The sequence below is a fragment of the Schistocerca gregaria genome, chromosome 11, assembly GCF_023897955.1.
Source record: "Schistocerca gregaria isolate iqSchGreg1 chromosome 11, iqSchGreg1.2, whole genome shotgun sequence".
NCBI classification, from domain to species: Eukaryota; Metazoa; Arthropoda; class Insecta; order Orthoptera; family Acrididae; genus Schistocerca; species Schistocerca gregaria.
The window spans coordinates 111,870,296-111,896,002 of record NC_064930.1 but is presented as its reverse complement, the minus strand read 5'-3'; the positions used below and the strand labels follow the sequence as shown (position 1 = coordinate 111,896,002).

The window sequence follows — 25,707 nt, the reverse complement described above, 5'->3', positions numbered from 1 at the left end:
ATTTGGAAAGGGAATTAAAAGTTCAGAGGGAAACTTTGTGATTTGCCGATTGTGTCGTAATTCTGCCAGACACAGTCAAGGAAGTACTTGAAAGTGCAGTTGAATGAATTGGACACAATCTGAAAAGGAGGGTATAAGATGAACATAAGCAAAGCAAGGGTAACGAGACTTAGTCAAATTATATTGGAAGGAATTAGATTAGGCAATTAGACACTAAAAGTATTAGATGAGTTTTGCTATTTGGACAGCAAAATAAGTGATGGTGGTCAAAGTACCGAAGATATAACGTGTAGACTGGGAATGGCAAGAAAAGTATTTCTAAAAGAAGAGCAATTTGTTAACATTCAACTTAAATTTAAATATTAGGAAGTATTTTTTGGACACATTTGTCTGCAGTGTAGCATTGTATGGAAGTGAAATGTGGATGGAAGCATTTTTGATAGAAAGACAAAAGATTAGATGGGAACGTCAAGTAACTAGCGAGGAGCTACTGATTAGAATTGGAGAGAAAATAAATTTGTAGCATAACTTGACTAAAAGAAGGGATCAGTTGGTAGAAAACTTGCTGAGACATCAAGAAATCATCTCAAGGATTGGAGGGAAATGTATGTTGCAGTAGTTATTCGGAAATGATTAGGCTTGCACAGGCTACAGTAGCACGGAGAGCTGCATCGAGCCAGTCTTGAGACTGAGGATTACAATAGTTAAGTGTGTACCTGTGGCTTAATACCACACATATTTGGTTTGTAAGTGATAGTTGACAGTGATTTGTCATTTCAAGTTTGAAGCACCACATAAATCTGGTTTTGGTGTTACAGATTCCTTACTCCACTTCGGCACCAATGCAGAATATGTCCGATCAGGACATGCGGTTCCCAGCCGGTCCCCCAACCCTGCTGCCCACGCCGGGCGGCGGTCGGGATGTTGACCTGCGCAGCACCGACCTGTACAGCGACTTGCCGCCTCCGCTGATGAGCTCGCCGATGTCCGGCATGTTGTCAACGACAGGAGATAGTGATCTGCGCCGCATGCCACTGCTGCCGAGCACAGGGCTGCCACCGGTTCGCGGGATGGACGAGGACTTGCGAGTCCCGCCCCACGCCGACAGGTCGGTCTGCTACTGTCTAGTAATGAAAGGCGATTCGTGTAATGAAATTCTGAGCTGTGGTGTTTAAATGAAAATGATGAGTATTTAGTTTTAAATAGGCTGGTGTGCAAAACTTACGAACAAAAGTGACTTTAAGATGACGATGTCACTGCCAGGTAACACAGCTCAATGAAACTTGGACCATACACAGAAAGAACTGAACTTGTCCCGTGGATATTACAAGAGGCGGAGCACGGTTGTTAATCATGTATGTGATCACCAAAGACAGCAAGGCACCCTCTGCAGTGTACAACCGTGCTGGCCACAAATTTGGTTATGAGTTCTTGTGGTAGGGCGTTCAATTCCTCCTCCAACGAGGTAAACAGCTGCCAGATTGTCGTTGGTGTATGTGAATGTGCTACAGTACATCTCCCCAATGCATCCCACATGTGCTGGATGGGATTAAATGTTGAGGAAACGGGCAGGACAGTCCATTCATCACGTTTCCTTTCACTGCAAGAGCTCCTATACCAGCAGTGTTTGATGCGGTCACACATTGTCAACTATAAAAATGAAGTTAGGCCCAAATGCAAACCTGAAAAGAGGCACACAGGGAAAGAGTACAGCATCCCAGTACCGCTTATCATTGAGTGTACAGTGTTTAAATATTTGCAGGTAAGTACTTGTAAGCAACATTGTGCCTCCCCACGCCTTAACACCTGAACCACTATTACAATCACATTCAACAACGCAAGACACACACTCACATGGCAAGAAATGGGAACGTGTAACGCAACCAGATACATTGTTGACCATGGTCATTTTGGTGGTCCAGTTATTATGGTGTAGAGAGGCATAATGTTGCATAGGTGTACTGACCTCCACATCTTTCAACATGGTACACTCATTGGTCAACATTGTTGTGACACTGCACTCCTTCCCCATGTGTATTCAGCCCTAACTTTAATTTTGTGAATGACAATGTGCAAGTGCATCAAACAGCACATGTGGAGGAGCTCCTGCAATGAGAAGATATTCAGCAAATGGACTGACCTATCCATTCACCCGACTTAAATCCCATCAAACATGTGTAGGATGCATTGAGGAGATGTGGTGCAACACATCCACGTGTACCATCCATCATCCGGCAGTTGCCGACCCAGGGAATGGAACACCCTACCACAAAAACTCCTTACCAACCTTGAGACCAGCCAGCGTGGGAGGATGTCCCAGAGAGTGCATTGTCGCCTGGAGAACCTTGTCCTACCTTTTGTATTATGCAGGGAACCATCATAAATTGTGATGACTTCTATCTAATTATTGTCTTTGGATACAATTATCATATCTGCTTGTTTCATAAGACATTTCTTTCGGTTACCTTGTGCACTATACTGTAGCAGTTCTTTCCATTTATGGTCCAAGTTTCGTGGGCTGGGTTACTTGGCAGTAACAAATCATGTTAAAGTTACTTGCTTTCTTAAGTTTTGCTCACCGGTGTGTATCTCTTCTCCTTTCCAGGTTTTCAAAACCAACAACCAGCTAATATTTATCAATTTTGGACTTCTTCCATTACATTTTTCTCCAATTACTGCAGCTTTGCATTTCAACTTTTTCTATAGTGGAACTCTTATTTAATTGTAATGAATTAGTGTTTTGTTATCCTCTGTCTTTATTTTCCTGAAGTAACATCTACCGTTTTTTAAAAACAATGAACATTTATTACATAAGTGAGTACAGGTATCAGGTTTGAGAAGTAGCTAGACTCATACTGAACTAAAAGCTTTACAAGATTTTCAGTCATTCATTTTGCAACAATATTGTGGTGTTGCTTCTCCATTGATGTCCATTGTTGTTTAGTCAGGGTTGCCACAGGTTCTGGAAATCAGGGAATTTCAAGTGCGACACATAAATCAGGGAAATTTTGGGAAAAAAAAACCACTGGAAAAATATCGTTTTTATCGCAGTAGATGAAATAGTTTGTTTACTAAGGCATCAAGGCATCGTCAATGGCTGGGTGCAACTGAGTGCGTGTCCCACTTCCCTTCTCCCTTATTACTACTGCTTCTCCCTTTCTACAACTCCCCTCTGCTTGCAGTCAGAGCTAGCCTAGCAGCTGCCGATGAGAGGCAGGGAGGCATGAGGAGTCGTTTGTTTGGATCTGATTCTCAGAGACTGTAGAGGCAGTGGCCGGAGAAAGCAGTCATGTTTGAATGAGTTGTGTCTGAGTGATTGTGTGACAAAAGCTGTGGCTGAAAATTTAGTTGTGAGAGTGTGATTGTCTTCTCTACATGCCTGCCTGCAGCTCAGCAATCGTCTTTACAGTGAGATGCTACCTGTCCTCATTATTATTGATTCTCAGAGTATTTGAACAAATTATCTGTTGCACGGATTGATCACCGTGGTCTCATTTCATCGACATACTGTCTGTGGCTCATGAATAGCGGGCCACACGAGTGGACTTCCACGGCGGGCCAAAATCGCAGGCCCTTTCTGCGGGTATCTTGTAATGGATCGGGTCTGCTGATCAGAAGCCATTTGGTTCCAACTAATACGCAGGCCCTGCCCATCAGAGCTAATCTCACTGATCTGCCTGCAGGCAAGTCTGTTTGTGTATGGTGTAATGCAGCAGACTTTCGTAGTTTATCCGTGGACACAGAACTGCAGTGCTCCTCTGCAGGCCAGAGGCCGTGGGTGACGGATTTCAGGACTTGCGACTCTCTGACCGCAAGTATGTTGCACAGTGTGGCATTTTACAGAGATTTTATTTGTTCTAGTACATTTTGGCACTAAAAAAAGTAATTAATATGTTAGAAAGTATGGGTGATAAGAAGAAGAAAATTGTGTCAGTCGTTGGTGGTTTGCACGCTAAGTACTCATATATTTCTTGAAAGTAAAATACAAAGTACCTGTAAGATAATAGATACAACACATTGAGTAATAACCAACAATAACAAACATAGTAGAACCAAAATTTTATTGGCTGTCAGCTACAGTGTTGGTTTACACAATTCTTTCCCGCCTTATAGACTTCTTTCAAAAGATCCACTTTTTTCTGAGGTTATTTCCAAAATCAGAGAAGGTATGTTAAACCTGTCTTGCAACTGTAAGGAAATGTGTATTTTTGTCGCGAAATGTGTTTCATTTTTTGAAATAAAATAACATCAGTAGTCTTAATGACCATTTGGCTTTGTTTTCTAGAGGACCCATTGCAATCAGTGTTGATGATTAAGATGCCAGATACCGTACCACCTGGACTACATTTAAAAAGGCAGTATTTACACACCAGTTCTCTGCAAATCACTGTAAACTATGTGTCAGAGGGCACTTTTTATACCCTACATTAAGATTATTTTTCCATTTATTTCACAAATCAAGTGAGAGAAGAATGGCTGTACATTGGGTGCTGTTCTTTGCATAGATTTAGTTGTGAGGTCTCTCTGGGACAGATATATAGGGGGGCTGCAGAATAGTAATTGTTTCTCTACTGAAATACAGCAGTTGAAGTTTTCTAAGAAGATTCTCATGAGATGTATGGGATGTTTCAGGTTTCTGACACTTAACCCTCACATAGTTGATGGGATACATATGACCCGCTGCTGTAATACATGGTTTTAAGCTCTTTTCCATATTTGTGTAGTCTTATACCTAGTGAGAAGCTTTCAGAACTCCGAGAAAAATACCAGGGGCCATGGGCCGGATATATAGGAGGCTGTGAGCTTCTCTTGATAGCTGGCACAATGCATCTGTTCCAAGGAAATCAAATTGAATCACCATCTCCATGCTAAGAATGTCTTAAGTGTGTAGCTGTCTTTCCTTATACATTACAGAGATTGTTTGTCAACCCATTACACTTACCACATATCTCGTATAGCTGGAACTATCTTTTTTTAAACCAACAGCTCAGTTCACGAAATCATTACTAGAAATAAGAATAATCTTTGTAGATTACATAATATTTAAAGTTGATCACTTGGGTCCAGGGAAGTGTCCATTATTGAGGAAAACACATCTTCAGTAACTTGCCAGTAACCCTAAACAGTTTAGCTACCAGTAAAGTTCAGTTTTAGGTGTGGTTGATGGATTTATTGATGTTGAACTCCTCCTACTCCATTCATGAATTTCTTAATAGTACTGACTGATGTATACAGGATGAAGCGAAATTCACGCACTCGGGCTTTGCAGCACGACTCATCACTTGCCAGCGATGAAAAAATAGAAAATTTCGTTCGGGGAGTACATCCGGCAGAAAAAGTACATTAAAAGTGGTAATTGGGTAACACTATAACCACATGTATGGTAACTACCTCTGTCAGCACATATTAGTCGTGCTGTACGGTTGATGCATTGAATGGTATTTTGGGTTAGCATTCAGGAGGTCCATGGTTCGATCCTATGTTGAGACATATGTATTTTTTATTTTTTAAATAAAAGGTATCTGGCATCTTAATCGTCAACACCGATTGCAATGGGTCCTCTAGAAAACATTTGCACTTTCATACTACTATCGCAGAGATGGAAGATTGGTCAGCTTTTAAAGAAGTAGTGAATTCATTCGCACCACTTCATCTACTAGATGCAAAACCTGTTTTCTTTGTACTTTCCTCCAGTGGTCCCATAGATTAGTACCAACTACAGTTCTTGCCTTGCCCAGGTCCATTTCATTTTATTAGGGCCCATATGTTACCAGTGGGACAAGCAACATGCTTTGCGAATAGTGTCCACACTCTGTTACTATTTGTATCTGTTATTACCATGGTCCCACTGATTATGCCCTTCTATGTTGAGTCTTGTAACCAATTGCTCTTTGAAACATATCTGAATGCATTATTATCATTATTATGCCTTCTATATGGTAAATAATATATCTCTTTTTCAAGCAAACAGCTCAGCTCATAGACTCAATACCATAATAAATAAGAATGAAATCACAAAGCTCTAGTCACCTACTTGGGTCCTGAAAGGAGTCCTGTATTCAGAAATATATATTTTAATAGCTTTTCAACTGCCATAAAAAAGTTCAGTTGCTAACATAGGTCAGCTTAAGAGAAGCACAACAGATTTATTGTTAGCAAGCTCTATGTACAACATTGATAAATTTGTTAGTAGAACCAGTTGATGTATGCATTATTATTAATGTCGTTTAATGTAGGTGTTACATAAAATCTGACATAGTGCATCTTCAGTGCAGTAACATTACCTTTGTAAGCGAACATTGTAAAATTATCTTATGCACTCCATTGTATATTCATTTATATGTTCTCGAGATGCTTGTTTCTGATTATTAATTTATTTCACTTATGTGAGAACCATTTCTCTTTGGATAGTTGTTGTGGTCTTCAGTCCAGAGACAGGTTTGATGCAGCTCTTCATGCTGCTCTATTGTGGGCAAGCCTCATCTCTGTGTAACTACTGCAACCTACATCCTTCTGAATCTGCTTAGTGTATTTATCTCTTGGTCTCCTCCTACAATTTTTACCCTCCACGCTGCCCTCCAATACTAAATTGGTGATCCCTTGATGCCTTAGAACGTGTCCTACCAACTGACCTCTTCTTCTAGTCAATTTGTGCCACAAATTCCCCTTCTCCCCCATTCTCTTCAGTATCTCCTCATTAGTTACGTGGTCTACTCATCTAATCTTCAGCATTCTTCTGTGGCACCAAATTTCAAAAGCTTCTATTCGCTTCTTGACTAAATTGTTTATCGTCCATACATTGGCTAACCTCCATACAAATACTTTCAGAAAAGAATTTGTAATACTTAGCTCTATATTTGATGTTAACAAATTTATCTTCTTCAGAAACACTTTCCTTGCCATAGTCAGTCTACATTTTATATCTTCTCTACTTCGACCATCATCAGTTATTTTGCTCCCCTAATAGCAAAACCCATTTACTGCTCTAAGTGTCTCTTTTACTAATCTAATTCCCTCAGTATCACATGATTCAATTTGACTTCATTCCATTATCCTTGTTTTGCTTTTGTTGATGTTCATCTTATAACCTCCTTCCAAGACACTGTCCATTCCGTTCAGCTGCTCTTCAACGTCGTTTGCTCTCTCTGACAGAATTACAATGTCATCGGCAAACTTCAAAGTTTTTATTTCTTCTCTATGGATTTTAATTCCTACTCCAAATTTTTCTTTCATTTCCTGTACTGCTTGCTCAATATACAGATTGAATAACATCGGGGACTCTTTCATTCCTCTCAACTCTTGTAACTGCCACCTGGTTTCTGTACAAATTGTAAACAGCCTTTTTCTCCCTGTAATTTACACCTGCCATCTTCAGAATTTGAAAGAGAGTATTCCAGTCAACATTGTCATTTGCTTTCTCTAAGTCCACAAATGCTAGAAATGTAGGTTTGCCTTTCCTTAACCTGTATTCTAAGGTAAGTCGTAGGGTCAGTATTGCCTCGTGTGTTCCAACATTTCTGTGGAACCCAAAGTGTTCTTCAGGTTGGCTTCTACAAGTTTTTCCATTCATTTGTAAAGAATTCGTGTTAGTATTTTACAACAATGTCTTATAAAACTGATAGTTCGGTAATTTTCACACATGTCAACACCTGCTTTTTTTTTTTTTGGGATTGGAGTTATTATATTCTTCTTGAAGTCTGAAGATATTTCGCCTGCCTCATACATCTTGCTCAGCAGATGGTGGAGCTTTGTCATGGCTGGCTCTCCCAAGGCTATCAGTAGTTCTAAAAGAATGTTGTCTACTCCCGGAGCCTTGTTTCGACTTAGGTCTTTCAGTGCTCTGTCAAATTCTTCATGTAATATCATATGTCTCATTTCATTTTCATCTGCGACCCCATCCATTTCCATAATATTGCCCTCAAAGACATCATCCTTGTATAGACCCTCTGTATACTCCTTCCACCTTTCTGCTGTCCCTTCTTTGCTTGGGATTGGTTTTCTGTCTGAACCCTTGCTATTCATGCAGGTGGTTCTCTTTTCTCCATTTTGCACTTCCTGTCAATGACATTTTTGAAAAGTTTATATTTCTTTTTGCCTGCTTCGTTTACTGCATTTTTACATTTTCTCCTTTCATCAATTAAATTCACTATGTGTTCTGTAACCCAAGGATTTCTACTAGCCTTCGTATTTTTACTCACTTGATCCCCTGCTGCCTTCACTGTCATCTCTCAAAGCTCTCTACTGTATTTCTGTCCCCTGTTTTTGTAACCGTTCCCTAATGCGCTCTCTGCAACCTCTGGTTCTTTCAATTTATCCAGGTCCCATCTCACTAAATTCCTGCCTTTTTGCAGTTTCTTCAGTTTTAATCTAAAGTTCATAGCCAATAAATTGTGGCCGGCATCCACATCTGCCCCTGGAAATGTCTTACAATTTAAAACCTGGTTTCTAAATCTCTGTCTTATCGTTATATAATCTGTCTGAAACCTTCCAGTGTCTCCAGGCCTCTTCCACATATACAACCTTCTTTCATGATTCTTAAATCAAGTGTTAGCTTGATTAAATTATGCTCAGTCCAAAATCCTACCAGGCAGTATCCTCTTTCATTCCTTACCCCCAGTCCATATTCACGTAATACTTTTCCTTCCCCTCCTTTTCCTACTATCGAATTTTAGTCCCCCATGATTATTAAATTTTCATTTCCCTCATCTATCTGAATAATTTCTTTTATCGCATCTTACATTTCTTCAATCTCTTCATAAAGTGCGGAGCTAGTTGGCATATAAACTTGTACTTTGGTGGTAGATGTGGGCCTTGTGTCTATCTTGGCTACAATAATGCATTCACTGTGCTGTTCGTAGTAGCTTATCCACATTACTATTTTTTAATTCTTTATTAGACCTACTTCCATACAGACCGAGACAGAGGCTGGAAACTGTCCAAGATAATGATGATGATTAAACCTTCTCCTGTATTACCATTATTTGACTTTGTATTTATAACCCTGTATTCACCTGATCAGAAGTCTTGTTCCTCCTGCCACCGAACTTCATTGATTCCCACTATGTCTAACTTTAACCTCCCATTTCTCTTTTTAAATTTTATAACCTACCACCCAGTTAAGAGATCTGACGTTTCATGCTTCAAACCGTAGAACGCCTGTTATGTTTCTCCTGATAACGACATCCTCCTGAGTAGTCTCCGCCTGGAGATCCGAATGGGGGACTATTTTATGTCTGGAATATTTTACCTAAGAGGATGCCATAATCATTTAACCATACAGTAAAGCTTGTGCCTATGGGAAAAATTATGGCTGTAGTTTCCCCTTGATTTCAGCTATTTGCAGTGTAATGGATCTGGGAGATGTGTTTATTTTCTACCGGATTTGTTGATACCAAATTGTAAATGTTTTCTTATATTTTTTGTCAGAAATTTTTTTATTGTAATTTGCCTTATTTTATGTTAATTTACTTATATTTCTGAGAGTGAAAGCATATTGATTACTATTAGTAAATATGACGAAGAATATCAAAGAGACTGATTACAAGTGGAAGCTTGTGTGTTGTGTAAAATGTCTTTGACGCTGGAGACGTCTTTGACTGTCGGCAGTCAGCAGTGAACTCGTGGTTTGTGTTGACGGTTGAACAATGTGCAGGTAGCTGTCATAATAATTTGGAAGTGAATAAAAAAAATGAATTATGTTACTACTTTTTCTATATTAGCTTTAAGAAGAAACCGCATTTGAAGAAATGGTATTTGAAGCACCAAAAAACGAGGCAAATGCATTGAACCAGGACATTTCTGCAGCCAACAAAACTGCGTAGTGGAATCATACTTCCACTAGACAACTGAAGCCAAGACAAATATTGCCTTGTAAACATTTTACGGAAAAGGTACTGACACGAAATATGCCAAATTTAAGTAAATAAAAATAGTGACCATATTTCAACTGTGGTCTTCAGCCGGGATAGCATATTTCAGCAGTGCCAGCACAGCAAGGTCGTTTTGATATCTCTCTGTTGTGGTTGCACCTATGGTACAGCTGTATGTATCGCTGAGGTGCGCAACCATACCCACCAACGGCAAAGTTCATGGTGTGCTGGGGTGGAAGGGAGGGGGGTTGTAGGATAGATTACATCTCTCTGTTCAAGTTAACAGGATATACCAACAGATATTTTCCTTGTTCCTGGAAAACTGAGATACCATTACAAATTTTTAACTCGACCCATGTTGTTATCCAGATATCGAGACGTCGGCCCGGTGGAGGACCACGACATGAGGCAGCAGTGGGCTCCCGGTGGGGGTGGGGGACCCGCACCTGTCCCTGGGGGCCCACGGAAGAGGCGCTGGGGAGCGGACAATGGCTCGGACGATGGACGACCTTCTACTCCACAGGTGCTCACTCTATAGACTCATTATAATGTTACTGACCTTTTACGTTGCCTCGAGCTTCTTGTTGAAGTTCACCTTAGAGAAACTTGTTTAGCTAATTAGCAGGTTCAGTCACAGTAAATAACGACTTGCTAGCACAAGACACTCAAGTTCACTTGTTTCATTCATTGCATGTATTGCTTTAAACCTACCATTATCAGCTTGTATTTTGTAATTTTAACAATTCATATATCAATGGTCAGCACTTCACACAATCTCTGAGTGGCTTGACAGAGTTTCTCAAATGCTGATACCAATCATGAATAGTAGCTTTACAATAATGTCACATAAATATTCACATTTTGAGTATTGAACACAGGCTGTTAAAATAAAATAATAAGATAATGTCTGTACTGGTTGAACGATAATGCGCCATTAACAAAAATTTGCAGTGAAATGCAGATTGTACTTGATTTCACTGTTAGGCCCAGACTAACATAGTTTTTTGCATTCAGGCTACTGAGCGCTGACTGACAGACTTCTTGCACAGGGCCTGTTAATAGGCAAATGTGTAATGGGAAAACTATAGTTTGGTAAAATATAAGTTTATTACATGTGAAATATTAACATAAAAAGGTACAATAGGCATTTAAATGAGTTTCTTTAACTAATAGCTATATAACTAGAAAATGAGAAAATTGTCAGTACTGTTTTATGGGACAGCAATTTAATGTGTATTACTTTATACCTTAGGATGCATCCTATCACCTAATTCAATTTTTATAATTATGTCATGTCGTAACTATCTGTTCTTAATTTGATTCAGTCTCTCTTCATTACTTGTCCTATCTACCCATCTGACCTACAGTATTCATTATAGCACTGTAATTTGAAACCATCTATTCTTGTCTTGTCTGAACTGCTTATCATTCATGTTTTGTTTCCAAGTCGCATATTTTCAGAAGAGACTTCACGACACTTATTCTACATCAGAATGTTTCTCTTTTCCAGAAAAGATTTTCTAGCTATTACTACTATGCAATATACTGTAGAGCCATTACTTCTGCCATCGTAAGTTAGTTTGCTCCCCAAATAGGAAAATTCATCTACTCCTTTCAGCATTGTATTCCTTTCCCAAATGTATCTTTAGTTTATATTATTGGTTCCTCAACATACAGATTGAATAACATGGGGTACATGTCATAAGGTTTTTCAAGTAAGCTACAGGAATGCGGCTATGAGACAGCTTCAACAACCAACGATATTTTGACAGGTGCCATCCCTGTCATTTTCGAGGCAAACATGCAACAAGAAATCATTGTCCTAGGAAATTTAAAACCTTGGTATGCAGAGTGTATGTGGAAAAACAAAAGAAACACACAGGGTAAACACTATGACCAGTACACTATCAAAAGTGATAAATGTCAGAAGTTACCAATATTGAATAGTAATAATTAATAGCCGAGGTAGCATTAACTCCATCCTTATGATCTGGGGAAGAATTTAAGCAAAAAACCTGCATTTCTATACATAAGATCACTTGCTTATTTAATTTCAACTGATTCCTCAGTAACACTCTCCCAATAGCTTGAAGTTCATGCCAGAATCTTGTTGTTGTTTTATTCTATAGAACGGCTGCTGCCAAGATAATGTTCTACTACAACAGATTCATTTGGCTTTTGTAAGCATATTTGACACTTATGCTCAATACATCAGCCCTCCACGATCCTGAGAATCTGACCAATACTTGAGGCACTACAACCTCACAGTGGTCATCATAAAATCCACATGCCTTAAGAGAAATGCCATTGAAGTGAGAGAAAATTGGTGTGTTGTGTGTTGCCATAACATGACCGCGTATTATAACGTCAATCTTTTTCTATACTCTTGTTACTTCTGAAGTCCCCACATAATTTATCCATTATTGCCCTGCTGAATGGAAATGAGATGAGTCATTCATTTTTCCAACAAGACAATGCTACTGCTCATGTAGCACATTATTCCCTATGACTTATACATGTAATATTTGGAGACAGAGTAATTACAAAAAGTCCCTGGCCCCTGCACTCGCTGGATACGTCACCACGCGATTCCTTCCTTTTGGGTGTGGCTAATGAGCCAGATAAGGAAGAAACTTGTGGACCCTCTTGTTTGCCAAATGGGGTCATTATTGAGGCAAGATGTAGTGTTATGTGCTATTAGTGTTAAGTCTTGGACCAGCGTCTAATTTTTTGTCCAGTATGCTTGGATAGGTATGCATGTTACCATGAAGCCAATGTGAGCATAGTTATGGTTAATTGATAATATGCAACAAAGGAGACATTGCATTTAGAGTGCTAAAATTGAATAGTTTGATATTTTCAGGGCTTCATTAAATTTTCATCATCATAGCTTTGATGTGTTCTACCTCTTGTTGGAGATAAAGGTCCCTCTTGTTCGAGATAAAGATCACAGTGACAAACTGGACTGTAATGTAGCCATATGTCTGCACTAGGTTGATCGGTTGCACTTCGTCTGCTTCTACACACATAATGTCCTATATGCGGACTCCTTTATAGATGAGCTACAAGTTCCTAAAACTAGCCCAATAAACTGATGTCAACTATTCTCCTTCCCTACTGCTGTTCATAAGTGCTCATTCTATAGCGTATTACTTAGAAAAGTTACATCTAGATATTTAATTGATTTGGCTCTGTCAAGCAGCTCGCCATAAATACTATCTTTCAACATTACAGGATTCTCTTTCCTACTCCTCTGCTTTAACTTACATTTTTCTACATTCAGAACAAGCAGCCAATCATTGCACTAAGTACAAAGTCTTTCTAAGGCAGTTTGTATCCTTCTACAGTTACTCGTCGATGACACCTTCCTGTACACCACAGCATCATCAGCAGATTGCAGCTCACTGCGTCAGCCACATCATTTACATATACAGAAAATAAGAGTGACCTTATCACACTTCCCTGGGAGCACACCTGATGACACACTTGTATCGGACGAATACTCGCAATTGAGGACAACATACTGAGTTCTACTACTTAAAAAATCTGTGAGCCGCTCAGATATATGGGAACCTGTTCCTTGTGCTCAGACATTCACAAACAGTTTGCAGTGGAGTACCACGTCAAATGCTTTCTGGGATGTGGGATCTGCGTGTTGCCTTTCATATGCAGTTCTCTGAATATCATGTGATAAAAGGGCAAACTGTGTTTTGCACGGGTGATGCTTACTGAATACGTATTGATTTGTGGACAGAAGCTTTTTTGCCTCAAGAAAATTTATTATAATTGAACTTAGAATGTGGTGAAGATTTTTGCAGCAAATTGATGTCAAGGATATTGGTATGTAATTCTGGGTTCTTATATCCTTCTTATCTACAGGAGTCATGTGTCTCACTTGGGACTTTCTGCTGGGCAACAGGTCTTGATAAATGCAAGCAAAGTAAGGGGCCAGTGCCATTGAATACTTTCTGAAAAACCAATCTAGGATTTCATCTGGACCCTGCGACATACGTGTTGTTAACTATTTTAGTTGTTTCTCTACAGCAGGGTGCCTATTAGTTTGTTCTTTATATGGAAGTCTTTGTGACATTGAAACAACAAAATGTCTATACAATCCTCCTGTTTGAGTGATTTATTAAATATGAAATTCAAAACTTCACTTTGGTTCTGAGCCGGTGAAGCCAATAACTGTGATGTGACATGATGTTATTTATTGGAAGGAAAGTTGTGGTGACAGACCAATCTGCAGTGCAACCCGAGATCTTGGTTAGGTAAAAGGTGATAGTTTGGTTGTATGTTGCTGAAAGCAATAAGTGTGATGCATCAAGAAGCTGGCTAAATTTACCGAATGTTTCTAATAACTATTCTGAAAACAGCCAGTGGCCACAGGTTGGTTACACCTTGTGTCATTTTGGACTGGTAAAACGCTGTCTTCCCCCTTTCCCATCCCTTCTCGAAGCCTTAAAAGGATGTCTATCTGCTGATTTCATTGGCAGCTTGTAACCAGCTGTTCGCCATTAACAGTGAGATGGGGTGTTCCTTGTCATTTTGGATTATTAGTTCATCCATATTGGAATTCTTAAGAGTGTGAGAGAAATTCATACATTGACATACATTTATTTTCTGTGGCAGTCATATAAATAACTCTTAGTAACATTGTCTTCTTTTGTTTTGATTAATTTTTCTAACTGTAGGGTCTTGAAATGATGCAATGTGGAAAGCAGTATATTATTTCGTCATTGATCACCCACGTTTGTAAAACAAAATTCATTGATATAATGGATATTTGGGTTATCTTCTGCGAATATCATATTTATGTTTTTTCCATTACTTTATTTTTCTCCAGAAGAATTATCAATATTTTCATCCTCACTGTTGTAACTTAATAAATTGATCAAGTGAAACGATTATTTTCTATGATACTTTATCTCGAATAAATCTTCTTGTGTAATAGTTTATTGAATGCTTGATACATCTATTGACTTGTCTGACTGAGTGGCGCTTTTTTTATTATTTATTTATTTGTTTCTTTATTTTTCCAAGAGCCTTCTGTTTGGACTCAATTAGCAATTTTCTTTTATGCTTTTGTTTGATTACACTGGGCAACAATGAAAATGTTTCGGGCTTAAAAATAGTACATTTACATGTATTTCCATCTGCTGAATTTAGAAATCACCATAAAAATGACAGATTAGCTCTTGTTTTGAAGAAAAAGTGACATTTTATTTTTTGGAGTGAAGATTTTAAATTTTGAGGGTTGTTTTTTTTTTTTGGGGGGGGGGGGGGGGGGATTTGGTACATCTGTCAAATAACAAAATACAAATGCTCTTCAGCTATTTGTAAGTCATAAACGTAGATACTGTTTCTGTGACTGTGAATTACATGTTGTTTCTACTCAAATTAATGCAAAATTTCTGGTTTGCAAGTGTTTTTTTACTGTAAAATTTGTAAAAATGCCACAAAAATGTGTAAATATGGTGAATAACTTTTGTTATATTTGTGGTGAAATAACATTTATAATGTTTTCCTCACAGAAACACAATCTGATGCTTCTTGTAAAGACTGCCTATCAGTATTATTTTGGTATGAAAGTAGGGGACCAGGATAAATCTTGGGCTCCACATATATGTTGCAACACATGTTCAATTACACTGCGAGAATGGCTGAAAAAGAAGAAACAATCTATGGTTTTTGTTGTGCCTATGATTTGGCGGGAGCCTACAAACTATACAGATGACTGCTATTTCTGCCTGACTCCATCTATAAAGGCAGGATTGTCTATGAAGAAAAGAAGAACAGTTCAGTACCCGAATTTTCCATCTGCTATTCGACCCATTCCACATTCGGATAGTTTACCAGTTCTTACTCCACCCGAAAATTGTGTGTTTGAAGTAGAAAATGAAGACGGTGTGGAACAAGAAGAACCAAACAAGCCTTCCATATCCCATGACCCTTATTTTGAGGGAAAAGATGATAAACTGCACAGACTGAGTCAAGCAGAATTGAGTGATCTCATTAGAGATTGAGAATAGAGAAACTATTGGAGGAGTTGATAGACAAAGAAATGGAAGACGAATTGGAAACATAACTTTCAGAAAAATATCATCCAGACGCTCCAGAAGCGAGCAAGGACCACTATGTGCAACAGCTTTAGCACAATGAACTTAGCAGCTCATGTATAGGAATTACTGACAATAATATACAGAAGAATGGACAATAAAACTACAGATCTAGTAGAGGATGATGAGTCTGGGTTTAGAAAAAGTAAAAGACCCAGAGAGGCAGATACGACATTGCACTTGATAATGGAGGCAAGAGTTAAAAAGCAACGAACCTTCATTTTATTTGTCGATATTTAAAAAGCCTTTGACAATGTAAAATGATGCAACACATAATTATAAGATATAGGGAAAGTCAGGCAATATACAATATTGTATGCACAATAATCAACAGGTAAAAATAAGAGAGATAAGAGAACCACTTGTATGAACATCAAGAGCTCAGATGGAAACCCAGTTCTAAGCAAAGAAGGGAAAGCAGAAAGGTGGAAGGAGTTTATAGAGGGTCTACACAAGGGTGATTTACTTGAGGACAATATTATGGAAATGGAAGAGGATGTAGATGAAGATGAAATGGGAGATACAATACTTGTTAACATCAAGTATAGATTTAAGTGTCAGGAAGTCATTTTTGAAAGTATTTGTATGGAGTGTAGCCATGTATGGAAGTGAAACATGGACGATAAATAGTTTGGACAAGAAGAGAATAGAAGCTTTCAAAATGTGGTGTTACAGAAGAATGCTGAAGATTAGATGGGTAGATCACATAACTAATGAGGAAGTATTGAATAGGATTGGGGAGAAGAGAAGTTTGTGGCACAACTTGACCAGAAGAAGGGATCGGTTGGTGGGACATGTTCTGAGGCATCAAGGGATCACCAATTTGGTATTGGAGGGCAGTGTGGAGGGTAAAAATCGTAGAGGGAGACCAAGAGATGAATACACTAAGCAGATTCAGAAGGATGTAGGTTGCAGTAGGTACTGGGAGATGAAGAAGCTTGCACACAATAGAGTAGCATGGAGAGCTGCATCAATGGACCAGTCTCAGGACTGAAGACAACAACAACAACAACATTAGAGACCTTGGCCTGTCAAAGGAGAATGCAAAAATTCTTGGGTCTTGACTACAGCAATGGAATCTTCTCCAAAGTGATGTGAGAATCTCACAGTACAGAAAACATCACATGGAACTGCTTCCCTTTTTTGAAAAGAAAAATAATCTTGTTGTTTGCTGCGACATTAATGGCTTGATGAGATGTTTGAATTTGAACCATGATCCAACTGAATGGAGGCTATTCATAGACTCCTCCAAGCTTAGTTTGAAAGCCGTGTTACTTCACAGTGGGAACCTTCTTTCATCTATTCCTGTTGGTCATGCTGTTCAAATGAAGGAGACGTATGCAAATATGACAGCTCTCTTGCACTCAATTGAATATCATGAGCACAGATGAAAAACCTGTAGTGATCTAAAAGTCATTACCATACTCTTAGGAATGCAACTGGGTTACACAAAGCATTGCTGCTTATGTATTTGGGACAGTAGAGATAGGAAATTGCATTATATTAAAGAAGACTGGCCTGCAAGAAATCTTCACCCTAGCGAGAAAAATGTCATTGCCAAGCCTCTTGTGGACCCAAAAGATGTTCTTCTTCCACCCCTGCATATCAAGCTGGGTTTGATGAAAAACTTTGTCAAAGCTATGAACCGAGAAGGACGAGCCTTTAAGTACATAAGAGAGAAATTTTCGAAATTAAGTGATGCAAAAGTTAAGAAAGGAATTTTTTCAGACCACAAATGAGAGAATTTGCAAAGGATACTGCATTTGACCAAGTTTTGGAGGGGAAAGAAAATGAAGCTTGGGAAGCCTTCAAGGGTGTTGTTCGTGGATTTTTAGGCAACAAAAGAGATGACAACTACAAGTATTTGGTGATAGTTCTACTGCAAAAGTACCGTAACCTTGGATGCAACATGTCCCTTAAGATCCATTCTCTCCTCTCCCACCTAGACATTTTCCCTCCTAGTTGTGGAGCTGTTTGTGATGAAAATGGTGAGAGATTTCATCAGGACATTTCTGTTATGGAACAAAGATATCAGAGCCGTTGGAATGAAGTAATGCTTGCAGATTACTGTTGGTCTTTGTGTAGGGATTCTGTGGAACTCCATTACAAGAGGCAAGCTAAAAGACGACAAAGTCAGTAGGTCACCACACGATTCTCTTCAGACACGACCATCTGCAAAGTATTTTTCCAGCAATTTAGAACTCTTAGCATGTAATTACCAGTTTAAAAAATCAAATGCACTTTCATTGTTCTTAGCATGTATGTAATTAAAATGTATCCTTTTCTCTCAATCCGTTAATATGTAATACTTCCACCTTGTGTATATCATAGAAAATAGAGCTAATAAAAAATTTTCATTATCATATTTGTTTTTCTCAACCCAAAATTAGTAGGAATTGTCTCGTGAAGTACTCGAAACATTCAAAAATTATTTTTTTGTTGCCCAGTGTTACTGGTCTGAAACACCACAAGACTCCTGGCAATACAGATCCCATCTTCACACGTTTGCTGTCTGTCAGCTAAAAGGACACACTGATTGGCACTATAAAATATCATGTCATTAGAGAACTACTATAGGCCTTATCATGATTTTGTAAAATACACACAGAACAGAAAGAAATAAAAAATGAATGAATATTTTGAAATAGTGCTAATGTAAATACACTAAAATATGAATGATATGAATATAATAGAGGGAAACATTCCACGCGGGAAAAATATATCCAAAAACAAAGATGATGTAACTTACCAAACAAAAGCGTTGGCATGTTGATAGACACACAAAATTCAAGCTTTCACAACCAAGGGGTGCTTCATCAGGAAAGAGGGAAGGAGAGGGAAAGACGAAAGGATGTGGGTTTTAAGAGAGAGGGTAAGGAGTCATTCCAGTCCTGGGAGCGGAAAGACTTACCCGTCAGCTTTTTTCCCCCTAAGGTAAGTCTTTCCACTCCCGGGACTGAAATGACTCCTTATCCTCTCCCTTAAAACCCACAACCTTTCGTCTTTCCCTCTCCTTCCCTCTTTCCTGATGAAGCAACCGTTGGTTGCGAAAGCTTGAATTTTGTGTGTGTGCTTGTGATTGTCTGTGTATCTATCAACATGCCAACGCTTTCGTTTAGTAAGTTACATCATCTTTATTTTTAGATATGCTAAAATATAAATGTATAGATGTCTACTTTACTCAGGCATGAAAGACATCAATGTTACCATCGGTATTTGTGACACTATAGAATACATTCTTGTATGTCAGTTATTATTTATTTAGGTTGCAATGGTTTCTCATAGTTTCTAACATTTAATTTGCAACTGCTTTTCTCTTTGCAGCCGTACCTGCAGCGTAGCAGCAGCGGATCGGTGCGGACCTACGACCGCGACCAGCGAGGAAGGAGCCCCATTCTGCCCGACTACGAGCCTTACGGCCGTGCGGAATATCGGCGTGGTGGGATAGGCTCCGGCAAGCTACCACCATCCAGGTACAGAGACGAGGGCTACGACGGCTATCCAGGGTCACCCTCTGAAGGCGGCGAGGACGTCGGCCCGGAAGGAGACGCCGGTCACGACTGGCCACCCCCCACTGGCGGACCCAGGGTGGCAGGAGGTGGCCTCCTCCCACACCCGTACCCACGCCCGAGGGACAGCACCAGCAGCGGGGCCGACCTCGGATCCGGTGGCTACCGGGGCCGATCTCCTAACAGCTACCGCGGTGACACGAGAGGGGGCGGGCGGGGTGGTGGCCGCGGAGGTCGGTATTCATCCAGGGGGCGGGGGTCGATGAGGGGTGGAGCCGGGAAGAGGGGAGGTGGAGGCTTCTGACAGAGTCCGCAGCCGGAGCCGGACAGTGAGGACTGAACGTGGATCGGAGTCCCGTCAGCTGCGGCTCTGTCGGACAGCCACCCCTGATGGTATCAGTTATTCGTCGGTGACTTGTTTGCAAAGATAGGGTTGGCCATTTGTCCCTACACGAGGTTTGTCACTGCAATATAGGGAATTGTAAAACTATTCAAATCATTACGGATGCACGGAAGAACATTACGTTTAGTGTTCTCGAGTGATGTGTATACGCTACAAGACTGTCTGTGGTGTGACCTCCTCTGCTCCTATGGGAAATTATTTCCTGAATTGAAAAAGAAGAAGAAGGAACCACTTAAATTCTGACAGTCGTGCTTATTTGATGCTTTGGGAATGGACCCTTCTGCACTGTTCCATGCCCACACACTGAGAATGTGATTTGGCCAGCCATTCACTGCCAGTCTAGCCTCCTTATGTAGTGTAGGGTAGTGTAATAAGATGTGCCTTGACTAGGTGAAGAAATTTTCAACACTTGTACGCTTGCCTTAGGGCTAACTACAGAATCCTAAGTATAGAAATCTTCACCAGATGCTAACTGATTTTAAAGCTCCTCCTAAATGGCCCACATTTACCTATGGAAGCAAAGCATGTATCTTTATGTTTAATTCTGAAAGTGAGAAATTTTTTTTTTTCCACTGTGCATTGTACAAGCTTTCATCTCGCAGTGTTGCACCTTATTTGGCCATTTAGTTCTTTTATTATTACTGTTACCTTTCCTTATTTTGTGGTGATTTGGCGAGATCTTATCATGAGACGAGTACAGAAACTTACATTTATATAATGATTTATTTTTGCAAAATATTCCACTCTTTTTCGCCAAGTAAGCAAGAAGAGCACAGAAACAGAGATAAGTTCAAATGGTTATGGTAACCCAAAGGGAAGCCATTATTGTAAGCATTAAGTACCTCAAATGAGGAAGATGACTGAACATGAAAACATAAATTAAGAAACTTTAGATTGGAAAGTTAGGAAGTGGGGTGAGAGAGCAAATGGGAATTGGACTAATTTTTTGAAGACTTTCACACATGAAATTTTACAATCAGTTAACAGAGTTGTGTAAAAGATTCATCTCCTCTTTACCTAGGTGGAAAAAACAATATTTGTATTGGCATCACCAGGGGGAGGGGAGGTGCCAACTTCAACGTATTATTGAAATTTAGATTGTGTTGAGCTTTTAAAATAAAATGAGTTCTCATTTTCAGTTATCGATGACAGCACTAATCAGAAAGTGTTTTAGCTTCTTGAAGCACAGTTGTGAGCTGTTAGCGTAATTTGAAAATACATTTTTTATTTCTCCGGATTCAATCTAAAAGGCAATGGTCCTAAGAAATTGTGCGGCTGCCTTGAATTTGTGTGTGAGTGACACAAACATGTGCTTCTACAGTTATTCATTTTTCTCTTGGTCGTAGTGCTCCTGTTTATACAGTACCCCAAAGTGAGAAATCACAATAATTTCTCAAAAGTATGGCCAAATTGCGTAGGAATTTGCATCTAATGCTCTTGGGAACATACAAGAATACCAGCAGTGTTCATTAATTGGGGCGTACAGAACTTTGCTGTGTAAGGTTGTGTTGGAAAGAAACATGCATTGATCTGAAGCAGGGATGCTGTAAATTAGTGATTATTTTTCATGCCAATAATTTTTAGGCATTAATGTATACTTAACAGTATAGAGCAAGGACATATCATTTTTCACCTTTCAGAAACTTGTGGCCTTTGTGTAGGTTTTTGGGATACAATGTGCTTCCTTTAGAACTGTGTAGCTCAGTATGGGTTTCTCTGCTAGTTGACTGTCTGCCATTTCATTCCTTTTTTGTTGCAGGCTTTGACAATGCACAGGATGTGGCTCTGTGTCAAGGGAAAGAGGAAACATATGGAGCAGAATGATAAATGGGCACAAATAAGAGTAAAACTGGGGACACTGAATGTGAATTTGTGAGTGTTATGTCTGACTTGTTGGCTGTCTGATATAGCTGACACTCAAGATCCGATCCCACTGTGTAGCATTTTTTAGTTTTCTTTCTACATGCACAGATTCTGTGGAAATATTCTTTTCAGGAGCGAGTAGTTTACCTACATATCATTTTAATTTTCCTTTCAAGATGGCATTTGAAGCCATTTTCAAATATTTTTATTGTTATAATTTTTATACAACATGAATAGTGATTTTTTTCCCCTTCGTTGTTACGTGGATGAGAGGGTGAATGGAGAACAAGGTGGTGGAAGGTTTGAAGTGAAGTTATGTACTTAAAGAAAATAGGAAGAGTATGAGAGTGGATATGGCTCTATGTAATTTGCACAAGTAGCCTGCAGTGTTGTAGAAACTGATATTTGTTACCTTGTTTATGTTACTTCCACTGCCAGAGGATTTACGTCATAATTTCGAAGCAGGGAGCATTGGTGTTTTATCTTTTCATGTGTCTTGAAGAATCCATCACAAAGACAATCAGTGGTGCACCAGATGTAGATTAGTATGCTGGAAGAATATTTTCTGTCACGGTAATCTTGCATTACTACTAAAACATTTTATATTAACTGAGACCTACTGGAGCAGAGGGGTGGCATCAGCTTGTGTTTTGATACCAAGTAAAGAAAAGTATTGAAAAGTGTCTTCCTTTAGTTCAGAGTTTCCATTGTGATAATGTTTCTGGCGCACGCATGGATGAGCTTGAGTGCGCCTTGTGTGTGTGTGTGTGTGTGTGTGTGTGTGTGTGTGTGTGTGTGTGTTTGTTTTGTAGGTTGAGTGGGGGGACAGCATCGTTTTGATCATGTAAATGGGAGTGTTCCTTCAGAAATGTGTGTTGATTAGGTTGTGTTGATATCTGTGACCAACACAATGCATTACGAGCAATGAGAGATTAATGATTTAACAACGAAAATTTTGTGATAATGTTGGCCTTAATCCAAATTATAGGAAGGGGGTACTGGAGTTGATAATGAGGTATTGAGGTAGGATACATCTCACTTGTTCTGAGAAATGTCTCTTACAAAACATCAGATAAGGTACACAGTTGCTGTATTCTTTCCGTTACTGCTTTTGCTGTTCTAAAAGCTTACCTTTCTGCAGCTCACTGTTTAATTTCTGTGGAATAAATTGCAAAATGTGAGACTCCCACTGCACTTTGCCTGTGAAACTACATTCCGCTATAGTAGCTAACACGAGAACATCTCAGCAACTTTCTGCTGAAATGGATAACACTGCAGTAATTGTTTTCGACTTATGAAATCTAAGTTCTGAATTGTGGAAATGTGATACTATCTGCAGCAGTGAGAAATCTACAGGGGATATATACTGCCTTTGGGAAACTTTCAACATTATATAGACATTTGGAAACATTGCCTGTCCTGATCCAAATCTGTTGATGTGAATTAGTAAAAATATTTTTGAGAAATAACTTTCCCTATGGAGTATACAAGTTTGACATGGAAAAAGATAGTCAATTGTGCACTGCCAGAACTGTTATTTTCAGCTTCTGCTGTGCTTTCTGTCGACTTGCATCATAGTAGTGCTTAGCCATGGACATTATTACTACAGGTTAACTTGTGTCCACCAGCATTCTGTGTACTTAAGAGAAATGTGTATTATGATTTTTTTGTCTAGTTTCTGTTTCATACCAATTTCCATTGTGATTCAAAGAAAACTTACTGGTCTTGCGCTGTGAATAAGACTGACTGGGTTCTTCACCCAATGCATCCTTTTGCAATTTTTTTCCAATCTTTTTTGTGGAATCTTTTAATCGGTGTCATATCAGTGAAGCTATCATTCATGATAGGCACAAATTGGCAGAGAATTGTATTAATTTCTTTTTTTAAGGAATGGTTGCAATTTTCTATAGTGGCCCAATAATTTTCTCTGCTGAATTATTTTCCTGTTACCAAAACCCTGTATAAAATGTTGGTAAATTGTTATGTATTGTATTTATGTTATGAACAGAATTTCCATGTATTTTTAAAAGTATAATCAGTTCTGTGTGTTCCTTCCTGTCCATCTAAATGGCCAGGGACTGAACATTCACATTACTTTTGCATGTCAAGCTGAAAGAATTGTTATTTTTGTATTTTATTCATGTAATAGCTAAATGTAAATGTGAGCGATCCTTCCTTTTCCTGATTTGTATGTCCTTACCCTGTACTGGAAAAGTTCTTTGAGTATTGCACTTTATCTGTGGTAATTATATATTTTTCCATTTTTTAAAAGGCAGAGTTGTGTACCAGGTAAGTGATTTAAGGATATATGAGACTCCTTGTGTTTATCAAGCAGTATGAAAAATACTTTTGTTGACAGTTTGTGGGCCAGCCACTCAAATGTAGGGTTCTACGCATCTCGTTTTTATAAAACTGTGAAATGGAAAAAGTAAAACAGAACATTAACAAATTTGAGACTGACACTTATGCTGCAAAATGTGCCTTGTATAACTCACTGTTGCTATTTGTGTCATTATGCTGGTATTGCACTTTATGAGTTGTATATGCATTTCATTTCATTCTTTAAAAAAGAAAACACCCACACCCTATCAGCCTCCTTTCATATATCTGTGTTCTACTTGAGATTTAATAATAATAATAATAATAATAATAATAATAATAACTCCTCCCCAGTGGAGACTGCCCAATAATCAGTAGATGGTGGGTAAAATCAAGGAAAGGGTATGGTGAAAACCAAAAGCAGTTTTCAGTTCTCCTTTAAATTTTTTGTGAACTTGCTGTTCTTCTGTTGAAATGATGACCCTATTGCAGTTTTTCTGTAGTAATTTATCGTAATCATTGTATGCATGTTTTTTTTCCTTTATGTAATTTTGCCATTTCTGATTTGTTCAGTTGTTTACATTACCATAATTATCATCTCAATACTGTCCTTGTTGATGGCTCTTAAGTGCCATATGCAAGTTTAGACTCAGTAAGAGATTGTGAGTGTTCCAGTCAGGAAACCTTTTCCCGACCGCTGATAGAGGCTGTGCGGGGAGTGGAGGAAGTGAACTGTGCCCATCTCACAGACTGCCACAAGGATAACAGTGCAGATGGAGCATTCTTTGCCTCACTTACGCAATGCTCACTATGCCAGTGTAAGAAGATGCCTTTTTTCCAAAACCAAATTATTTATTCTTCAACACAGTCCCATTTCAGGGATATACGCTTTCCACAATGTCCCGCTCATTCTTTTTAATCCTTAAAAAGTGTTTTTGAGTTTTCTTTAAAATATTCCTCTGTGTTGGTGATTCCCTCTCATGTGAGGACAATTTTTTACCTGTGAGACATTCCTTGATCTTTGGGAATTAGAAGAAGTTGCAGGGAGGAGGCAGGTTGGGTGAATGCAAGGTGCATCATCATTTCGTAACACATCAAGCTATTTTGTGGCAACATCTTCAGATGAATATGGTGGTGCTCTATCTTTGTGAAGCAGTGATTTAATTTTTATAAAATGGGCCCGTGTTTCCTTTAATTTCTTGTGTGAACCATCCACTATCTCACTAGTGGTATCTCTCCCCCCCCCCCCCCCCCCCCTCTAAGAAGTCTGTAATATGGAATCTTTCACATCCCAAAAAATTGTCACTATTTCCTTTATGGCTGATGTAGCCTTCTTTATAGCAGATTCACAGGAAACAACACATTGTCTTGATTATCACTTAGTTGCTGGAATATAAAGATTAAATCCAGGTCTCACTGTCTCACCATCTCATCAGTGGCGATGGTTTGATGCAAAAAGCCTTTCTGATTCCGCTTAAATTACTCCAATTTCAGCTCTGAAATTGAAAGCCACGCCCACTTATTCAGGAACTGCAACACCTATTGTGTTGACATTTTTTTGTCACCAACTTATTGTGCAAAATATTGATTGCTATTATCATTAGTAGACATATGACATGCTATTT

At 39.0% G+C, this 25,707-nt stretch overlaps 1 protein-coding gene across 2 annotated transcripts in view; it reads left to right on the top strand.

Moving 5' to 3' along the window:
• Positions 1-23,932, top strand: part of LOC126295126 (pre-mRNA 3' end processing protein WDR33-like) — a 155,856-nt gene extending 131,924 nt beyond the window's left edge. For both annotated transcript variants that reach the window (XM_049987397.1, XM_049987396.1), the window contains exons 14-16: positions 819-1,108; positions 10,239-10,392; positions 19,313-23,932. In XM_049987397.1, the coding sequence (XP_049843354.1) occupies positions 819-1,108; positions 10,239-10,392; positions 19,313-19,801 (933 nt within the window). In that variant the 3' untranslated portion in view covers positions 19,802-23,932. The remainder of the gene's footprint in view (positions 1-818; positions 1,109-10,238; positions 10,393-19,312) is intronic.
• Positions 23,933-25,707: the final 1,775 nt, after the last annotated feature.